The sequence below is a fragment of the Centroberyx affinis genome, unplaced genomic scaffold (assembly GCF_046629955.1).
Source record: "Centroberyx affinis isolate AG114_WGS23_722 - 3 ecotype Tasmania unplaced genomic scaffold, CSIRO-AGI_Caff_v1 ptg001219l_1, whole genome shotgun sequence".
NCBI classification, from domain to species: Eukaryota; Metazoa; Chordata; class Actinopteri; order Beryciformes; family Berycidae; genus Centroberyx; species Centroberyx affinis.
In genome coordinates, this window is record NW_027279735.1 from 124,734 (window position 1) to 143,910 (window position 19,177).

Here is a 19,177-nt window from a genome sequence, read left to right on the forward strand (position 1 = left end):
ATAACCTGCACTGGGTTTGTACCTGACTTGAGTTAAAGTGACAGAGTTCATGACATGCACAACCTCTGCCCACAATGGTTATATTGAGAGAGTATAAAGAGAGCTATTAGGCTTTCTATGTGAGTCTCATTTATGTGTGGGTTGGCTTAATGTGTGGCCTTGGGCTGTGCAGCTGCTGCCTGTGAGCGCTACCTGCACCATCCCCACTCCAGGGCTCAGGTTTACTGCTGACTGCCAGGGTTAGAGGAGATCCAGCCTTCAACCTTGAGACACACACAGACAATAGGCTGGCTTAGCTGTTGCCGCTGTTGATCTGTGGCTGTCACACAGAGTATACAGGCTGAATCCCAAGTTTTGAATCCACTGCAGTCATACGGATACTGGGAGTTATGAGTCACGAGAAAGACGGAGACACCTCAGCTAAGCTTTTCCTTAATCTGTGGAAGACTTTGTGGTCTTTTTACATATACCTGTGTGGTCTATAATGGTCAAAACTGTTGTCTTTTCCATTATGGTGTAGATTACATTGAGCACTCTCTCAAAGACAAAAATAACATTTCAAAGGATCTGATAGAGCCTTGATGCCAGTGTCAGGTTGAACGGTTTGCTTTCTAGTGTCAGTGTTGCTATGGGAAGAGATGATGTGCTGGCAGGCTGGGACATTTTCGTACAAAACGGTTTGCCTGCCACAATCAAAATAGAACAATACCCATATTCTTTTAACTGAAGTTGCTTAAAAACAGAGGGCAGTTAAAGGGAATGTATGGCTATAGAATGGGACCTCTGAAGACTTTATGAGTACAGTAATGTTCTGTGGCCAGGGGAGAGGAGTATACTGAGTAGGCTGAGGTTTACCCTCTGGTTCTATGACTCTATAGGTCGATGTTTACTCACATAAATGCACAAAGCTCTTCAAGGGCACAGTAGGCAAATATGTTGCTCCCCCGCCTCCTCCTCCTCCTCCTCCTGCGCTCCCAAACCACAAGAGGCCATGGTCTTTGTTGGAACTGGTAACTAAGAATGTTTTCAGAAGAGGAGAAGAGTATAATTGCAACCACATGAAGCAACAATCTGCACTCAGGGTGAAATAGGTTGAATTGGGAGGCTGTACAGAACTCTTAAGTGAGTGTGTGTGTATGTGCATATATGTTAGTGTTGTCTCCAACAAATGAAATTCAAATTAAATAGTCCCTAATAAAAAAAAGTCCCTTAACAAAAAAAAAACATGTCAGATTGCTTTTTCCTCATTATTTCCCTGCCAGTGAATGCAATCATGCAAAATAACCTCTTAGTCAACCTCTAGTGCTCTAGTGTTTGTGAAAAACAACACAAATACAGTACAATACTATGCAATACAAATTTCTGAATATTAGTGTGATGCCACAGATGTACTCATGAATTTCCATTGTAACTTAAAAAATCCAAATTAATCAACTAAGTAAAGTGAAGTCTAACAATAACAAGTAAGAGGAGAGATATGCGTCTTTTGGAAGTGTGTTTTATTTTGTGACAGTTGTAACACAGTCACTGTTTCATCCGGCCTGAGACTGAAAATGTGTGACAGTCTTGTGTCAGAGTGGTAATCTGATTTATTTATTTCAATCACGTTAGCACTTCTCACAGAGTGTCTTGCATACCAAGTGTCAGTATTTTCTCCCCTTCAAAGGCTTGCATCAAACAGATAAAAACCATCCAAGCACTCAAATCTGTTAGACTCCTTTGAGCTTCAAGGGGCGAGATCCAAACATGATGAGATGATTGTGGCATTTACAGGACATTTGTTGGCGCAGGTATGAAAGGATTGTTTATAGAAATGAGAGGAAATGAAAATGTGACAACAGCAATATCTCGGTTCTCGGGTGTCTCAATCAGATGCATTATTAAGTTGAAGGCAGACAGCAGCAATCTTAAAAAAAAACACATATCTATGGCAGTATACTGGATGACAACATACTGCAATGCTGTATCAATTATGATGTTTATTGTAGTATCACATGTTTAGTACTTCAAAGAGGCAACAACAATATACTGAAACTAATTACAGTTTTATGCTGGTACAGTATAGATACCCAGAGGCCACAGCAGCCGTAACAGAGGCAAACCAAATGTACTTAGGTTGAAGTTTTGCACAAGTGCTCCTTCCATGCCAAAGTGTGAGTAATTGAGCTGTGTGGGCGATGATGTGTGTGTAAGAGATAGCAACAGATATCTCCCTGGTGTGTGACCTCCTCCCAGCAGGCCTCTGACAGCCTGGGCCTGAGTTTGAACCAGCAGCTGGCTCCACACTCACTTTCCCCAGTTGGGGTCCGGGGATGTCTGATGGGATCAAAGAGTAGGGGGCAGCAAGTAGCGTGTGAATACAGCTCAAAATACACAAAATACTCAATATACTGTTTTGTGGAAGTGCAGTAAATAACTGTGTTATGCTTGTAATGAGTGTTTGTGTACTGTAACTGAAAGTCTGTGGTAATAAATGAGAGAAATAATCTCACTGGAGCTAATTCCAGAGAGTAGAAATACATGCTGTTCATGTCGGTGTACAGTAATTGAGTGTTAATTCTTCCTGATGTTATTTCTCCTTTTTCTCTCCTCTGTCTTTGCTTGGACCAACAGTGCCATCCTTTACTTTCACACCTACAGGTAAGCACTCAGATTTTTCTACGCTTTACCTCACAGCATCTTGTATACAAGTGACATCTCTTTTTTATTAATTTCCCATACCTGTGAAACATTCCCTTTCATGCTCTGAACAGCCGCAGTTACAGCCGATTAGAGCAATTCAGTGACTGGAGAGAAGTCAGAGAGGGACACTCACTCAGGTATCACCAGAAGGAGCCAATAATTGTCACATTTTTAGGATCTACCAAGAAAAAAAGATGTTCCACCGAATGTTTGGGTCATGTCAGAATGTAATGCTTAAAGAGGAGCACACCACACTACTAAGAAGCTGTTAAAACTGGTGGTAACTTGATCAAAGGGCTGCTGGCAACCTCAGACGGGATTTAAGAGAATGACACACCACTACTCCAACACACCAATTAGATAGGCGAGGAGGAGCGGAGCTAAGGAGGTTATCTGTGAATTGAATTGACATGGCGTAAACAGATAAAAGAAAAGCGTGCTCTCTCTCTCTCGCTCTCCTTCTCTCTCTCTCTCTCTCTTTCTCTCTCTCTCGCTGTGTGCGTACGTGAGCGTTTGCATCTCTGCGGTCCACTCCTCCTTTCTCTTCTTTCTCACTCTCTCCCATGCACTTTCATCCATCTGACATTCTTTGTCCCATAGAGGTGTGTCAGAGGTGCTGGCAGGGCTTGGTGTGAGGGAGAATGTGAAACAGCGAATGGGTGAAAGGTAGTAAAAGTGAGAAAGAGAGAGAGAAAGAGACTTAGTGTGCGTGTTTGTGGTTGAACTGACTAATCCTGTCTGTGCAGAGGCTGTGTCTAAACTGTAAGAGCGTTGTTTTCCTCGTCCGCCTCGAGGCTTGCGATCAGGTCTAATAATTTTACTGTTGCAATCTTGTTTCATGAACTGCTGGAACTTTTTCAGGTGGAACGCATTTAGTCAGCTGGTGTTTCATTGGCTGAAGTCCTGAGTGCTTGAGGTTAGGGTTCTGTCTGTTTAAGCAGAAAATCCCCCCGTCTTGGCACCCGGTATAAAACCAGGCTGTTACAGTATATTATGCTGATTTTAATCTAGAACCAGATTGTGATTGGAAAGGCTCGACTTTGGTTTGCATTAAAGAGAGCTAATCTGAGAGCTCCTCTGGCTATCTGCAGAGGCCAAGTCCTGCAACTTTTTTCTCACTTCCTGTTTTGAAAGGGAGTCAGAGAACCAACACAGCTGAGGCCCTGCCACTCCCCCCTCCCCCTCCCCACCTCCCCGCTCCCACCTTCTCTCCTCTCAGGGAAGAGATTGTAATTAAAGTTGGAAGTTTATCTCTCCTTCACACACCGGCAGCTTAGAGCTCCTTGAAAGAGTCCAAGTTGCAGTGCAAAGAGCTTCAAACACACTGAACCCATGCCAGACGACCAAAGAGCTCTGCATCTCCGTTCTTCATAAGCCTCTTACACATCCTCCCCCTGTTGCTGTGTGTGACTCAGCCTAAATTATGCCACACACATACACAGCCTCATACGCACAGACACACACACACACACACACACACAGACACACAAAGAGAAGCATAACTGTTATTACACACTAGGCTGCCAATTCAAAATCAAGTTAATGTTATTCTGTTTACCTTGCACTTAGTCCCTGGCTGATGATGATGGCGATGATGATGATGGTGATGATGATGATGTGATGATAGTGGCAGTAATGATTAAATCATATTGGAAACTCATTATTGTGCTAATGTGTTCCTTTTCTACAGTGGCATATCAGAGAGGTGGAGAAGCTGTAAGCAGTGCTGGGAGGTAAGGAATTTATTAATTGTTTGTAGATATATGAGTTTGTATCGTGATATTTCAAATATTAAAGACATTTAGAGGAACTGGATGATGATTGGAACTGAATCAAGTTTAGGAGCACAAATAAAATAGGGTGTTAAATCCCCTGAACAGATGAGGATGGGTAAGTGTACTTTTGCCAAAGGAACACTAGGGGGAGTGCTGTGACTTCCTAAATCAGCATAGAGCAGAGGAGGGGTAAGGAGGCGCATTAAGTATGTTATGATACTAACAGGAACAAAGCACCATCTAGTCTGCCAACCGCCCATCCTCATCCCAAATGGAGGAAAGCCACATCTAACCACAAGGCTGTGCCATAGCGTCACCATAAAACATGAATGGAGATACAAGCACCCGCATAGCAGTGATAGCTTTTATGTGTTGTGGAATGGCGCATTCTACAGAAAGAGTGAGAATGTACAGAGAGAGGCTTGGCAAAGACTGCATGAACTTGCTTAACACCCACATTTGTTTATCCATAGGATGACGTTTGGCATGTTTTCATACAGTTGGATAATACAAATGGAAATTGAGTACTCATAGAGGCAATATGTATTCATGTGTTGCCCTCTCTTTACTCACAGGGTAGAGAATGCACATCACAGTATGTGCGTATGTGTTTATGGGTAGTTTGCGTCGAGCCACCAGTGGTGAATCTATACAGCCATCGTATTATCCAATTCTATGATTGAATCCCATACGCAGCATGGCTATGTCGGCTCTGCACAAAGACAATGGCCATTCAATATCAACACGCAACTGCCTGGGTGATTGAGGAGCTATTGTGAGATTGTATTTGGCTGTACAAGACAAATGTGTTCATTACTAAAAATGAATCCAACAACTGAGTCAATTGAATGGGAATAGGGAAAAGAGAGAAAATGTAATTCAATGCTAATTTAGTGTTGGAATATGCAAACTGGGAGTCATTCTGTGGAGATTTGAATACTGAAACAATATATGGCTCTGGTAGAGTAGCCTGCGGGCTCTTTGTACGGTAGATTGATTCATTTCTTGAGAAATAGGAGGCTATTTAGTCTCAGCTCTTCAAACATCCAATGTTTGGCCTGAGGTCAGATTGTAGAATCCTGTTGAACAAGTGATTGTGTAGTGTGTTGGGATTAAAAGCAAAAGAAATAGCTGCAGTAAGGAGTCAGACATGGACACAATGGAGATGAATAGCCAGATGATCATGTGAAGGACTGGTATCCATTGCTTTCTCTTCTGTTGCTTGAGTTTCACTTCTTTCCTTCTGTGTAGCTACAAAACTTTTAAAATGATAGAGATGTTCTGTGACACCATGGAATCTACTGGGGGAACTTTCGTGGTTCACTGGCTGTTGAGGACGTGCATTTCGCAACATTGGGAGTGAATTCTATCTGGCTGTCTAATCCAAGCGGATCGCTAATGCTCACGAGGGCTCAGGGAAAGTGTCATCGGCTGTGGGCAAGTCAAGCGCACACAATCTATTTAGCTGGGCTTCTCTCTAATGTGCACCCTGGGCCAATGGAGGAAAGGGGGGGTGGTGGGAAGGAACAAGAGAAGAAGTTGGGAAAGGCGATATTTATATATAGGCAAAAAGTACTGGAGCAGGAATCCTAGTTTTCCTATTCTTAGCCCTGCTGAATAGATAGACTGGGTAGATAAACAGAACACAAACTCAACCCTAGTCTTCTCTTTCACATGTGTTCTATATTTTGTTACTGTAGGCGTTTCAGTTCACTGAATCCAATGTCATTGTTGTGTTGGCCCAGTCCCGTGCTATTGTTAACCATTTGGTCCCATTCACTGCAGGCCTGGTTTGCTGAACATTGGGGAATCTGCTACTCAGCCCTGGCTGGCTGACACGTGGCCCAACTCCTGCTCCAACCACAACGACTGCAGCATCAACTGCTGCACTGCAGGCAATGGCAACAGTGACAGCAACCTGGCAACGTACAGCCGCCCAGGTATTTTTATTTATTTTATTTATTTAACCTTTATTTAACCAGGTCGATCCCGTTGAGATACAAAGACCTCTTTTTCAAGGGAAGCCTGGCCAAGATAGCAGCATAAAGAGAGATAAAAGTTGCAACAACATTAAAACAGGCAAACATTAAGACACAGAACATGCAGTAAAATAAATAAAAACAATTACAACGTTCATGGTAAGTGCCGTAGACCCTGCCAGACTCGGGCAACACACCTCATCAACACACCCCTCAACTGCACTGATGCAGTCCTCGACAAAATACTCACCGCAAATGTAAAGATAAGAATCACAGAGACTAGCGGATCTGCAGTGCAAAAGGAAGTAAAATCTGATATCTGGGTTAGCTCCCCGGAGAGTTGTTCTGTGTATCTCTCTTTTCTTCAGGTCTCCAGAAGAAAAACCTGGAGAAATATTAGGATTAAGAGTGCCTGTGTGCTTGTGTGTTTGATTTATTTGAGGTTAAAGTGGAGCTGTTTTAGGCAGGAAATAAAAGGAGCTCACTGGAAGGGGCTTATGGCTTTACTCTGTTGCTAATCGAATTGCTCTGCTGATTTCCATACTGTTGTTATAGCCGGTAATGTAATTTCCCCTAAGTGCTCAGTTATTTAAGAAATGTGGAGCGGGCGTAGAGGTCAAGGCTGGACTGCAGACGGTGGCCAGAACCAGAGAAAGAGATGGAGCGAGAGAGAGGGAGAATGATGGAGGGAGAAAGGTGCACCTGGAAGAGCAGATGGAAGGGGGAGGAAAAGAGTGATGAAGAATAAATTGTATATGCTGAAGCATACACTGAAATGTGTAGGGAGAGGGAGAGAGCGTGAGTGGGGGTAAAGTAAAGGAATAGGGGAGAGATGGACAGTAGCAGAGGGAGAGAGAGTTATGGTACACCACCAGGTGGCCTTTTAGTTTAGTCAGCACTACGGCAGCTTTCACCAACAAAAGGGAGCAAAATCTTCGGAAACGTGGACGCCTGTGCACATACGCTAATGCACACACACACACACACACACACACAGAATGGTGACCTATCTGGAAATAGAAGAGAGCAAAGCTGGCAGCAAAACTCTTGATACAGATTGGATGACACAGGACTTAAGGTTATTAATTTTTACCCGTGACCCTAATTTTAAACAGCCTCATCCTCGGAAACTTGGACTACATTGAGATGCTTTATGTGCAAAATTCTGCACGTTGGGACTATGCCTTTGAGGGCAGCCCATAATTTCTATCCAGCTGTTCTGCCTAATATCCATCCAGCCATTCACTAGTTTCTCACTCCAAACCTTTCCCAATGAGGCTTAATAATTCATGCTGTAGACTTAAGCCAGTAAGTTTTGTACATCATTTGCTTAAACATCTTACCCTGGGTCTAAAAGACATTGTGAAATCCAGGTGTAGGCTATCTGTCAAACCAAACCCATCACCATCAGGATAGGGAAAACCCTAATCTGACTTCTGAGTTTGAAGTGTTTAACCTTAACATGGTGTGAGTTGTATGAGAGGGAATAACATGCTACAGGCAGCCCTCACTCATCGCATGACACCCCCGTTGTATGACACTAAGGAGCTTGCCAGGCGCATGCTTTGTGTGCGTGCCAAACCTAAACTCTGTGAACATTAAGAGGATCACTGACTAGGTGACAGAGCAAAGAAATAGGAGTTAATGTCCCTTTATCTCAGCCATAGGGGCCCTTTCACACATCAACCTTTGAAGTGTTGAGCTATTCCGCGCTGCTGAAATGTGAGGCGGGTGGCACGAGCAATGTGCACCTATGGCTGTCCTTGGTATTTACCGCAAGGCTGGCTCTCAGATCTGCTGGAGGATTTGAATATTTTATGAGCCAGGGAAAATTGGATCTGTCAGTGGAGCTGTGCTTTTACTGCGCGCCTCATTCCAGGTCTTTGATACAGACATGTCTCTCTGTCCCTCTCAATGAGCAAAGCCGCCCCCACCGTCAGATGGAAAAGAACAGAGATGACACCCACGTTGAGTCATGGGTGAGACTAAGAAGAGACTGAGATAGAAAGGCAGAGCAGAAAGGTGTAATACCGACCGTGTCACTCACCCAAAGCAGATCATCATTTGGCAAACAAAACGGAGAGTTTGAACTGAAATAGACGTGTCTATCTGAGAGTCACCTTTCAAAAGCTAGAAATGAATATGTAAATTGTTTCTCAATTTGCAACACTCGCTTTCCTCTAGTAACTTCTGTCATTGCTACATCTGATGATCCCCTGTTGTTTCAAACTATACACCCTCCTGGCACACTGCTACTAAGATGATCAGCAGTAAAAGCCAGGCAAGATTGACTAAATACCCTCCCCATGTTCTCCAGCCGACTGCATCGCCAATTATAACAACCAGATGGAAAACAAGCAGACCAACCTAATGGTGCCAGAGTCAGGAGTCTATGGAGACGTAGACTTGTCCAACAAGATCAATGAGATGAAGACCTTCAACAGCCCCAACCTGAAAGACGGGCGCTTTGTGGGGCCGGGGGGCCAGCCTACACCTTACGCCACCACCCAGCTCATCCAGTCCTCCATCATGGGCAACAACATGAACACAGACAGAGGAACCGGAGGGAGCGGAGGAGGAGGAGGAGGAGGAGTCGGGGGTGGAGGGGAGGTGAATGAGAAACATTGCTGGAAGCCCCCCCCAACCCAGCAGCAGAAACAACAGGACTTGGGCTCCCAGCTCCAGTACAACATCATGGAGCAAAACAAGCTGAACAAGGGTGAGTGTGCGGAATCCCCAGCAGCCATGGTTAAAGAGGTCAACTCAAAGCCATGATCTTCCTCCACTTGATTTTTCCCTCCGCCCTCTCCTCTCCCGGCTCTTTCAGCCTCACTGTGGAAGCCTTTAGAAGAATTTCATGTTCATATTTTCCTTGGTTCTGTCCTGCTCCCTTTCAGTCCTATCAATATCAACATCATCACTCTTTCTTTCTGCCCATCTTTGTCTGTATGGCATTCATGTAACCCCTCGTCACCTTCTATGCAATCACATATAATCTCTGCCTGGACTAAACTGTGGGCCAGGCCTGAATTTCTATCTCTGTACAGTATCTGGGTTGTCTTTCTGTGATGAAGACAGGTGTGAGGGTTTATCTCTGGTGTCAGATTTCTCAAGGAAAGACAAAGATAACTGGTGGCTCTTAGATGCTTTGATTGAAACTATCATCACCTTGTTTCGCCTGCAGAAAGGAACCACATCTGGTGTGATAGTTTCGAGATTTATGTGCAGATATTGCATGTTTTATCTCTAGTACTCACCTGGAAATGCATGAACTGCATGTGTGTTGCCTTCAATAACATTCTACATTGTGTTCGGTGTGTAATTTCAATGTATAGTTTCACATTGCCAATGTGAAATACTTTTACACTGCTAAGAACAGAGATTTCTGCATTCTCCGTTCTCCTTCATCTCCCCCTCCATTACAAACTACAAAGTGGATGCTATGCTTTGCTTTGCTTTGCTTTGCTGGAGAGATATCCGCCCAGGGCCGTACTAACCATACACTCCATTCTCCCCACCATCAGACCGCTACAGAGGAGGTGACAGCCCAATGCCGGCCACCATCCCCTACAACCAAGCCCATGAGAGCCACACTGGGGGCTCCTACAACAGTTCTGACCGCGGCAGCAGTAGCACCTCCGGTAAGGGGGGTGGGGCTAAAAGGACAAGGCTGGCCGGGGGGGAAGGGCAATCAGAGGATATCAAATCCACATTTTTTCAACACATCCAAAGACTCGCTCTCTTTTAAAGTTGTTTGGAGTTTTATTGTTGAGTTGAGGTATTTTTTCTCGTTTTTTATTTAATTGCCTAAGTGTTTTTCCAGCTTATTATTGTTGTGAACCACGTAATCACATTCACCCCCCAAGCTCCATTTGAAAATCCCAGTTTTCCTCAAAAGCAATAAATCACTTTGAGACGCTAATAATGCATGATGCTTTAAAATGGTAATTTGATTAATTTCCATGTCAGCCTATCTTGAAGAGAAATTGAAAAGGAGATGCCTTCAGAGAGTGGAAAATTGCTAAATAAAAAGAGATGAGGAAAGCAACAACAATGCCTCCACACAAAGGCATGAGATCCATGCCAGGCATTTGCTTGTCCCATTGTTTTGTGGGTGCAATGTCATCCAAGGGGTGTTTAAAGTAAATTTGATAAAGGGAGCTTTTTTGTTTTCTCTCTTACTTGATATCATTTTTTTTTCTTTTGCATTCAACTGCTTTCTGGCTATTTTATTTGTCTGTTTGTCCTTGCTTAGTTTGTGGTGCATCCATTAATTGGCTTTACTTTAATTCTGGTATAGAGCAGCTTAATTTCATCATAGCCTCAGTGTCTGTCTGTGGACAAGGACAAATGATAACACATTGCAGACGGCATGCAACACTGCCACCTTAATGCCATGTATCCATTCTGATATTGCATTTGAAGTTCAAGCCATTAAAGAGAAGCCTTTAGTGCTCCCAACACCTCACAGCTCATTGGCTCGCAAGTCTAATGCTTTGGTATTAATTGGCCCCTTTTCTACTATTTTCTACCTAACCTTTCTCTTGGCTGTTGAAAAATTGCTGTGTTTTTGATAATATCTCCCATTAATTACAAACTGAGAGGTATGTGTGCACATTTTGCAGTGACTACATAAAGTGGGGGGGGGGGTTGCATTAGCCTTAGCACTCTCGTGTAAAATGACAATTTCTTTATCAATGTCAATCTTTAGCCAAAAGGCTTATTAATACATTTTATCTGCTGTCAATTCTTTTTTTTCTTTTTTTTGCCTTGCAATTTCATGGACATTAATAATGGAGGTGTTTTTCACAGACAGAGAGAATATAGGAGTAATGAGGGGTGTGCATGTGTGCGTGGGTGTCTTTTGACTGAAGGAGTTCTTTTTTTCATTTTTGAGCAGGGAGTCAGGGTCAGAAGAAGGGAGTGCGCACCCCCAAACTACCCAAACAGAGCACAATGAATTGGGCTGACCTGCTGCCCCCTCCCCCTGCAAACCCACCTCCATGTCGGAACACAGAGGAGTACTCTCTATCGATGGATGAAAGGTGGGACATGTCTGCACAGACACATACAGACACAAAGACACAGACAATCAGACAGGCACACACATGCACACACACACGCACACTGCATTTGAATACTATTTCATTCTTCCTGCCATTTTTCCCGTGTCTTTCATTCATTGCAAGTATTTGCCCCAAGGGTTTTTCTATGTATTAATGCTAGGTATGTGTCAAACCTTGATAGAAGGACGGCATGAATATTTAGTGCATGTTTTCCTGGTTTCAGTATATAAAAACGTTCATGTTTTCAGCGAGTGATATGAAGGTAACGAGGCTTGTTTCTCTGTGTTGACAGCTATGACCCAGACATGCAGTGCCCCATGCCCCCCTCCCGCATGTACCTGCAGCCCGATGAGCTGGAGGAGGAAGAGGAGATGGAGAGGGGGCCCACTCCCCCCGTCCGAGGGGCGGCCTCATCCCCTGCTGCCGTTTCTTACAGCCACCAGTCCACGGCCACCCTCACCCCCTCACCCCAGGAGGAGATGCAGCCCATGCTCCAGGACACAGCCGACTGCCATGAACGCAGGTACACACACATGACGTCACATGGTCTACTAAGAGTTTTATGAGCCTATGTTAAGGTGTTAGGGAAATGCATCTCCTCTGTAACCTCCTGCAACATGGTCTGCAAAGCATATAAACAGTCAGTGAATCTAAAATGCCTTTTATGCATATATATATACTACAAGTCAAAAGTTTGGACACACACATTATTCCTCATTTTTCCTTTTTTTCACATTTTAGAATAATAGTAAAGACATCAAAACTATGAAATAACACAAATGGAATTATGCAGTGACTAAAAACATGTTTAACAAATCAAAACGATCTCATATTTTAGATTATTTCAAGTAGCCACCCTTTGCCTTGAAAGGCAAAGGCTTTGGAAAGAAATTCTTACATAGTCATCAACTTCACAAAACTCACTATTTGTCTAAGAGGCAAATTTCAAGCATTTAAGCATAAGCATTTAGATCAAAATGGCTTTAAGATAATGAAAAACATAGTACATTCAATTAGGTGTGTCCAAACTTTTGACTGGTAGTGTATATATAAAATATTCTGGGATTGATGGGATTCTGATGCCGTGTGTTTTCACATTTTATGCAGACGCCATGCTGTGAGCCCCCCACCCCCTCCGAGGCCTCTCTCTCCCTCACACACGTACGGCTACATCTCTAGCCCGTTGGCCCTGGACACCGACGGCATGGAGGAGGAGGAAGAGGAGATGTTGGAGGAAGAGGAGGAGGAAGGCGACGAGACAGACGCAGAGGTGGCCAAGATGCACCACCACCACCACCACACCCACCCCCACCCGCACCCTCACCACCCCCAGATGCATCCGCGGAGGTTGCTGCTGCGGGGGCTCGAGCAGACGCCCGCGTCCAGCGTGGGCGACCTGGAGAGCTCGGTGACCGGATCCATGATCAACGGATGGGGCTCGGCCTCCGAGGAGGACAACGTCTCGTCGGGGAGGTCCAGCGCCGTCAGCTCCTCGGACGGATCCTTCTTCACAGATGCCGACTTTGCCCAAGCGGTTGCCGCGGCCGCAGAGTATACAGGCCTCAAGATGGCCAAGTATCCCAACACGCAGGGCCCAGAAATGGGAGCTTCAGGTAAAGTTTATATTGGCTAAAGAGGACCACATCCACAAGAAATGGTACTGCATGTCTGTTCAAGCATTTTGAGGATTGGAATAATCAAAGTTCCCCTTCTTTTTTTGTTCTTCTCAGCACGAAAATACCAAATGACCCCGTCGGGCCACCGTCCCGGCAGCCCAGTGTCTACAGACAGCAACATGAGTATGGCAGCCGTACAGAGGAGGCCTCCTAAAAAGCAGAAACAGCATCCTCCAGCCCACCCAGCGAACCAGCGACGTGAAGTCTACAACGAAGGTACACTTATTATTACTACACTACAGGACGTTTAAAAAAATACAATCAAAAAGTAAAATAAATTAAAATACACTTTGCTATGTCAACTCCAAACAAATTCTGAAAAAAACAACACTAGCTGGATATACACATGTCCCTTGCTTGTAGATTCCTCCCAACTGAAGATATTAAGATTGTCAGTGAGCCAAATATCTACTTTGTATTTTCTGTGTGATTGTCTGTGCTGTCAGACTGCAAAATGGTAAGTATTAAGACTTTGTAATGCTAACAGGCTGAATGAGAGCCTGGTAGCATCAGTAGCTAGTTAGCTGTATCCCTCCAGTACACAGATGGCCAGTTTGTATCTATGGCTCTCCCTCTAGCCCCTCTACAGATATGGAAGGGAAAAGTGCGGTTTACTGCGATGCACTGTCCACAAATGACTGAGTACGGGTGTGTCGTAAGCCAGAGTTTTAATCATCTTCCCTCATGTGTTTATGCGCACGCATACATGGCATCACTCCTAATCTGTGGCAGTGCTGAACAGATCGGGCTGGCGGTGGGCTGGAGGCCAGGGGCACGGTGGGGAAGAGGGGGGGGGGGGGGGGGGCTTTGTCTCAGGGGAGCTGTGCCCAGCCCGGCTCTGCTGACACCGGGATGTCTCTCCACCCCAGCCACTAATGAAATTGATCCAGGTGCTCTGGCTCATACAGAAGTGCCACCCTCCACTCGGCAGGAGCCGTGCATAAACCAAACCGGGGCTAAATACAGGAGCAGCAGTACACAGACAGAAAGGGTTTAGCCTTGTTAAAGTAAAGGAGAAATTGACTTTTCCCAGCATCATTCTTTGTGACGAATTCCAGTAGAAAGCTACTCTTTTTCTGTCCGTTTCCTCTTGTAATTGAGCTTGTGGATAGATCATTCTTTAATTTGTCAATGTGTGAGTGTGTATGCGTGTGTGTGTGTGTGTGTGTGTGCGTGTGCGTGTGTGTGTGTGATCGTGCAGCCACACTCATACTCATGTGTACAGTATGTGCTGTCCCAGAGCTGGCTCCCCTCTTAGTGTCAGGTGTCCTTGAGTGTTGGAAGCACTTGACAGGGAGATTTAATATCCAGCTCACTGGGAGCCAGACCAGCTATATCACTGCAGAAAATCCTACACCCCCCCCCCCCCCCCCCTTCCACACACACACACACACACACCCCTCCACTGTCCTCCACCCTCCTCCTGCCATCATCCTTCTATCCTGCCTTCCTCTCCCCATCCGCTTGCCCCTCCCTTTGAAGTGATCTCTCCATCCCTCTCCACTCTCTCCTCTAGCTCTGTTCGCTCTCCTCCGTCTTTGTTTGAGCGGTGAGGGGGCGGACTGACAGCTCCGCCGCTCTGTCTGTCCATCAGTCCTCCTGCTGATTGCATTTGATCTGAATGGATTGTTTTTCATTTGGAGGTTATTGCCTCAACCCATCCCCCATCCCCACCCCCACCCCCGAATACGCCGTCTGTGGTCTGGAAGAGTGGTGTTGAGGTGATAGGTGAGGCAAGGTGATTTAATGAAATTTAAAGGAGGGCGGAAAAGAAATGAAACACTGACCATGCGTACTAAACAAACACACACACACACACACACAGTATGTCATGTTGTGTATTCATATTCTTATGAATTTTATGCATTTCTGTGATTTTTTTTATGTGTCTCCACCTCTCCAATTACTCTGTCTGAAGTCCATCCTAGTGGAGGTCAGACTGAGACCAGTATCCCGCCAACATGACCATAAATACACATAAATACCATTGGTTAAGACAGCGGTAAAATGGCAGAGAGACAAGTGGAGCAGCATGGGAAGCAACCCCCCGCCCAGCCCATCTCCCCCTTACCCCTCTTTGACCTACTCATTTCTCTCTTGTTTGCACAGTGGATGTGGAAACGCCCAGGTTATATTCCCCACATAATTCATATATGGCCCTAATGCCTTTGTCTACCTCCTCTCTGAAATTAACCCCCTCCTGTCTCTTTTCATCAGTCACAGCCCTCCTGCCCTACTCATCCTTAGCCATCAGCAGCCTCCAATACACCTTCCTCAGCCCAGAGATCCTCTTCAGACCCGAGCTCTGTCCTCACCTATATTTCCTCATAAATCTAACCGGCGCCCCACTCCTGCCTTGTAGTGAGCTATATCTCACAGACAGTGGCATTGATCGGACTCTGACTGAGGCTGGACTCAGGAGGCAAGGGAGATATTAAAAAACTGCAGACGCCTCTCTGCTGTATGATATTGACTGGCCCCTTTTGTATTCAGGAGGAGTGGATGGAGGTGGAGGATAATCAGGAAAGTGTATTAAAGATGCCTGATTCAGCCAACAAGACACGGCAAAGACATCACCTGTCCCTTTAGCCCTGAGTGTTTAAAAAAGCGAATAAAAGCTTTGATTCTCCTCAAAGTCTCCCCCGTTTCATACAAATGTTTAAAAATGCAAAAAGGTGGACATTAGGATGCTAGATGTAATGAGTTAGCGGCGATGCTATGTTTATTAACTTTCTAATCCGGTGTGGATTAAGGGTCCGGCCACCAACAAAGCCATCTTTCAAGTCGGAAGCTGATTAGAAGATGAAAAGCCATCGATCGCAGGCGTTTGCTAGCAGACAAGGCTTTCCTCTGTGTGTGTTGTTTAGATGGCTGTGTGAAGTGTGAGTGCTCGGGCGGCCCACTGGCTGGCCTCATATGAATAATGGCTCAAGGACAAGCGGCATTGATTCATCGACGGGGGAAGTAGTGCAGGTCAAAGAGCCAGCTGCTGACCGTCACGCTCCCCTCTTCCCTCTCTCTCTCCCCTCTCCTCCACGGTCTCTCTTTCTCGAATCTCATAAGTCTCTCCCCAGATTCCGCCTCTCTAATGTCATCTGCTCTGTTTACTGTGTGTCTGGAGGAGTTTCCGCTCAGCGTGGCTGTGCGTACAGCTCTGAGTGCATGTACACACACTGCAGCTGTGTTTGCGTATCACCTTGCAGGTGTGGGACAACTGAGTGACAGATAATACACATTAAAGTTCCTAGAGTACACAGATTCATGTTCCCCAGTTTCAGGCAATAAAACCAGAGTTTTTGATCTTGCCGGCTAATGTTATCTTGCTTCCTGTGTTTATCCTTCAGATCTTCCACCTCCGCCCATCCCACCTCCAGCAGTGCTCAAGTCTCCTACACACCCTTCCAAGGCAGCGCTGGAGGGCCGGGGAGTGATTTCCCCCAAGGGAAGTGAGGGTCGGGACAAGAGAGGAGGGTCAGGGGGCTACCGGCCCAGAGAGGGCTCAGACCCCAGAACCAGCTCGTCTGAACGCAGAGACGCTCAGGAGAGACAGAAGGCGGCTCACGGAGGGAAAGGGAGTAAACATGAGGGTAGCACCGCCAACAAGGCACGCCAACACCCAGGTACAGCACCAAATGCAGTGTTAAAGGGGAATGTCATCCATTTTAAGAACTCACAAATGTTATTCCTGTGCCCCAGGACAGTTCAGTCAGTACTTGTGAACATGCACCACTCTTTCCTGAAGCTAGAAACTGGAGAACTAACCCTTGAATTTGTGATGTCACTGAGTAAAATCTGGCACTGCTCTATAGACAATGAATAGGGCACAGACTTTGTTGACCCATAAGGTTTTCTCTCTCATTTCTGGTTTTCGGAAAGAGTGGTGCAAGTTCACAAACATTAACTGAATTGTCCCGAGGCACAGAGATAACAAATGTGGATTCTTAAAACGGGTGGCATTCCCCTTTAAGGAGTCCCTCTATTCATGATTTATCAATGCCACGTGCAATATGTTGGATTATAGGCTTCTTGCGAGTCTACAGGGATAGATTTTATCTTGATACAGCATACAATGTAAAGTAATTGTGTTTTGTGTCCCTAGGTTCAGAGGACATTCTGCCCTACAGCCGGCCACAGTTCCCCACAGTCAACAGCCCGCGGGACCCAAGCTCCTCCAGCTCCATGTCCTCCAGGGGCTCAGGGGGCCGGCGGAGAGGAGAGGGGGGTCCGGGAGGCCGCAGGAACCCTGCAGACATGGGCCTCAACACCACAGGGGCCTTCCAGCCAGGAGATGAAGACCTAGAGGTACTGGACGACATCAAGTATACAAGCTATGCCTCAACAGATTTGACTGTAGCAAATTTAATCACAGCTGACAGTTATGAAAGATGAATGCTAACCGAAATGTCTGTTTTGTTTGTTTTTGTTTGTTTTTTTTTCTCCCCAGATGGTGGAAAGCTGAAGAATAGAGAGGAGGAACAGGAGGAACTGTCCTGAATTTTCCCAGAGTGGAGCGCCATTGTTTCTCTTACAAGTTTAAATATCTCAGTATTTCACCATCATGTTGGCTGACATCATACTGTACATCAATAGTGTTTCTTTACATCCGGAAAACAGACCAATTGTTTTTTCTAACTTATCATTTTCTATGTCCATTTTGAAAAAAAAAAAAAAAAAGAAAGAGTGTCAGAGGATAAAAGAATGGTGCATTCAAAGCAAAATACGCAGTAGTATATTTATGTTTTATTCCAATGCAATATGGAGTGAAATCGTACTCCAGACATTGACATGACTCGGCTTGCCTTGACAAGAACTTTGGAGAGCCCATACAGTCAGAAGTTACTGTAATAAAATAGCTGCAAGCAGAGAGGGGTGGACTGTCCTGTAAATATACGTGTAAACATGATGTCCTTTTGTTTCACCCATTGTGGTACCTCAAATTTGTCTTCCTTGTTTTATTTTGCGAATTCTAATTTTATTATGCCAGTAAATATAATTATTTTATCATTTCCATCCATGTTGTAAATTGCTATATTATTTAGCCGCCCCAAGAAAGTGCCACTTTGGGATAATTTTTTTTTTTGTTTTTTTTTTTGTAATGCACTGTTATGTTTCGTGTTGTCGTCAATGTTTGTTATTTGTTTTACTTTGGTTTTAAAAGCACAATCACTAAACTTTATTTTAAACCATTCTATCTATTAACCTTTTTGTCTTACTGGAGGAAAACAGGTATGACAAAAGAGTCTAGTTAATCCTGATGATGATGATGATGATGATGACGATGATAATGATGTAGGTAAAGGTGATATTCTGTTTACGATGGCTGTGTTTGAAAGGAGACTCCTTGCGTTATGATTGTCTCCCTCTCCGGTCCTGACGCTAGCTCAAGTGATGGAAAAAGACAGTTAATGTGAGTCATAGCTGCAATGTAAATATCTTTTCGCATTGACCATAAATCCAGCTATTGCACATTAATCCAAATGGTTACGTTGTCTACTAATGCACTTAAACGAATGTTAGATACAGGAAATAGGAGTCACTTTGGGAATCTGGAGAGGTTGTGATTGGACAAGGAGAGTCTCTTTTCTTGGAGAGAGAGGGGCGATCGAGCCCTGTTCTAAAGGAGAAAGGGTGCTGTTGTTTATTCATAGGACATCTGCAAACATTTGTTTCGTAAAGCAAAAAAGTAAAAAGAACTAAAAAAAAAATGATGAATAAAAAAAGTTCAAACTACACATGTTCCTTTGGTCCTTTATCATGATTCTTTTAAGTCTAAATCATTTACGATGCAATATCATAAACCTCCTTCACCCTGAACATGAATGCAGTATCAATTTCTCATGATTTAGTATACAAGAATATGAACCGTGTGTGAGCAGTATACCAGATAAAACACCATAAACACCTGTGGAGATATGAAAACCTATTCATAAAAGTAATGGCAAGGGAATATTCTGACATGAATTTACTTTTATTGACACGTTTATCATAGCTATAATTGA

The 19,177-nt window shown here is 44.6% G+C and overlaps 1 protein-coding gene across 1 annotated transcript in view; it reads left to right on the forward strand.

The window, feature by feature from the left end:
• robo1 (roundabout, axon guidance receptor, homolog 1 (Drosophila)) overlaps positions 1–18,900 on the forward strand; it is a 136,696-nt gene extending 117,796 nt beyond the window's left edge. Inside the window, exons 18-29 of the mRNA XM_071524662.1 lie at positions 2,614–2,640; positions 4,373–4,415; positions 6,243–6,397; positions 8,754–9,155; positions 9,961–10,077; positions 11,337–11,481; positions 11,795–12,025; positions 12,610–13,115; positions 13,233–13,394; positions 16,523–16,798; positions 17,278–17,480; positions 17,623–18,900. Coding sequence (XP_071380763.1) covers positions 2,614–2,640; positions 4,373–4,415; positions 6,243–6,397; positions 8,754–9,155; positions 9,961–10,077; positions 11,337–11,481; positions 11,795–12,025; positions 12,610–13,115; positions 13,233–13,394; positions 16,523–16,798; positions 17,278–17,480; positions 17,623–17,637 — 2,282 coding nt within the window. The 3' untranslated portion in view covers positions 17,638–18,900. The remainder of the gene's footprint in view (positions 1–2,613; positions 2,641–4,372; positions 4,416–6,242; positions 6,398–8,753; positions 9,156–9,960; positions 10,078–11,336; positions 11,482–11,794; positions 12,026–12,609; positions 13,116–13,232; positions 13,395–16,522; positions 16,799–17,277; positions 17,481–17,622) is intronic.
• The last annotated feature ends 277 nt before the right edge of the window (positions 18,901–19,177 follow it).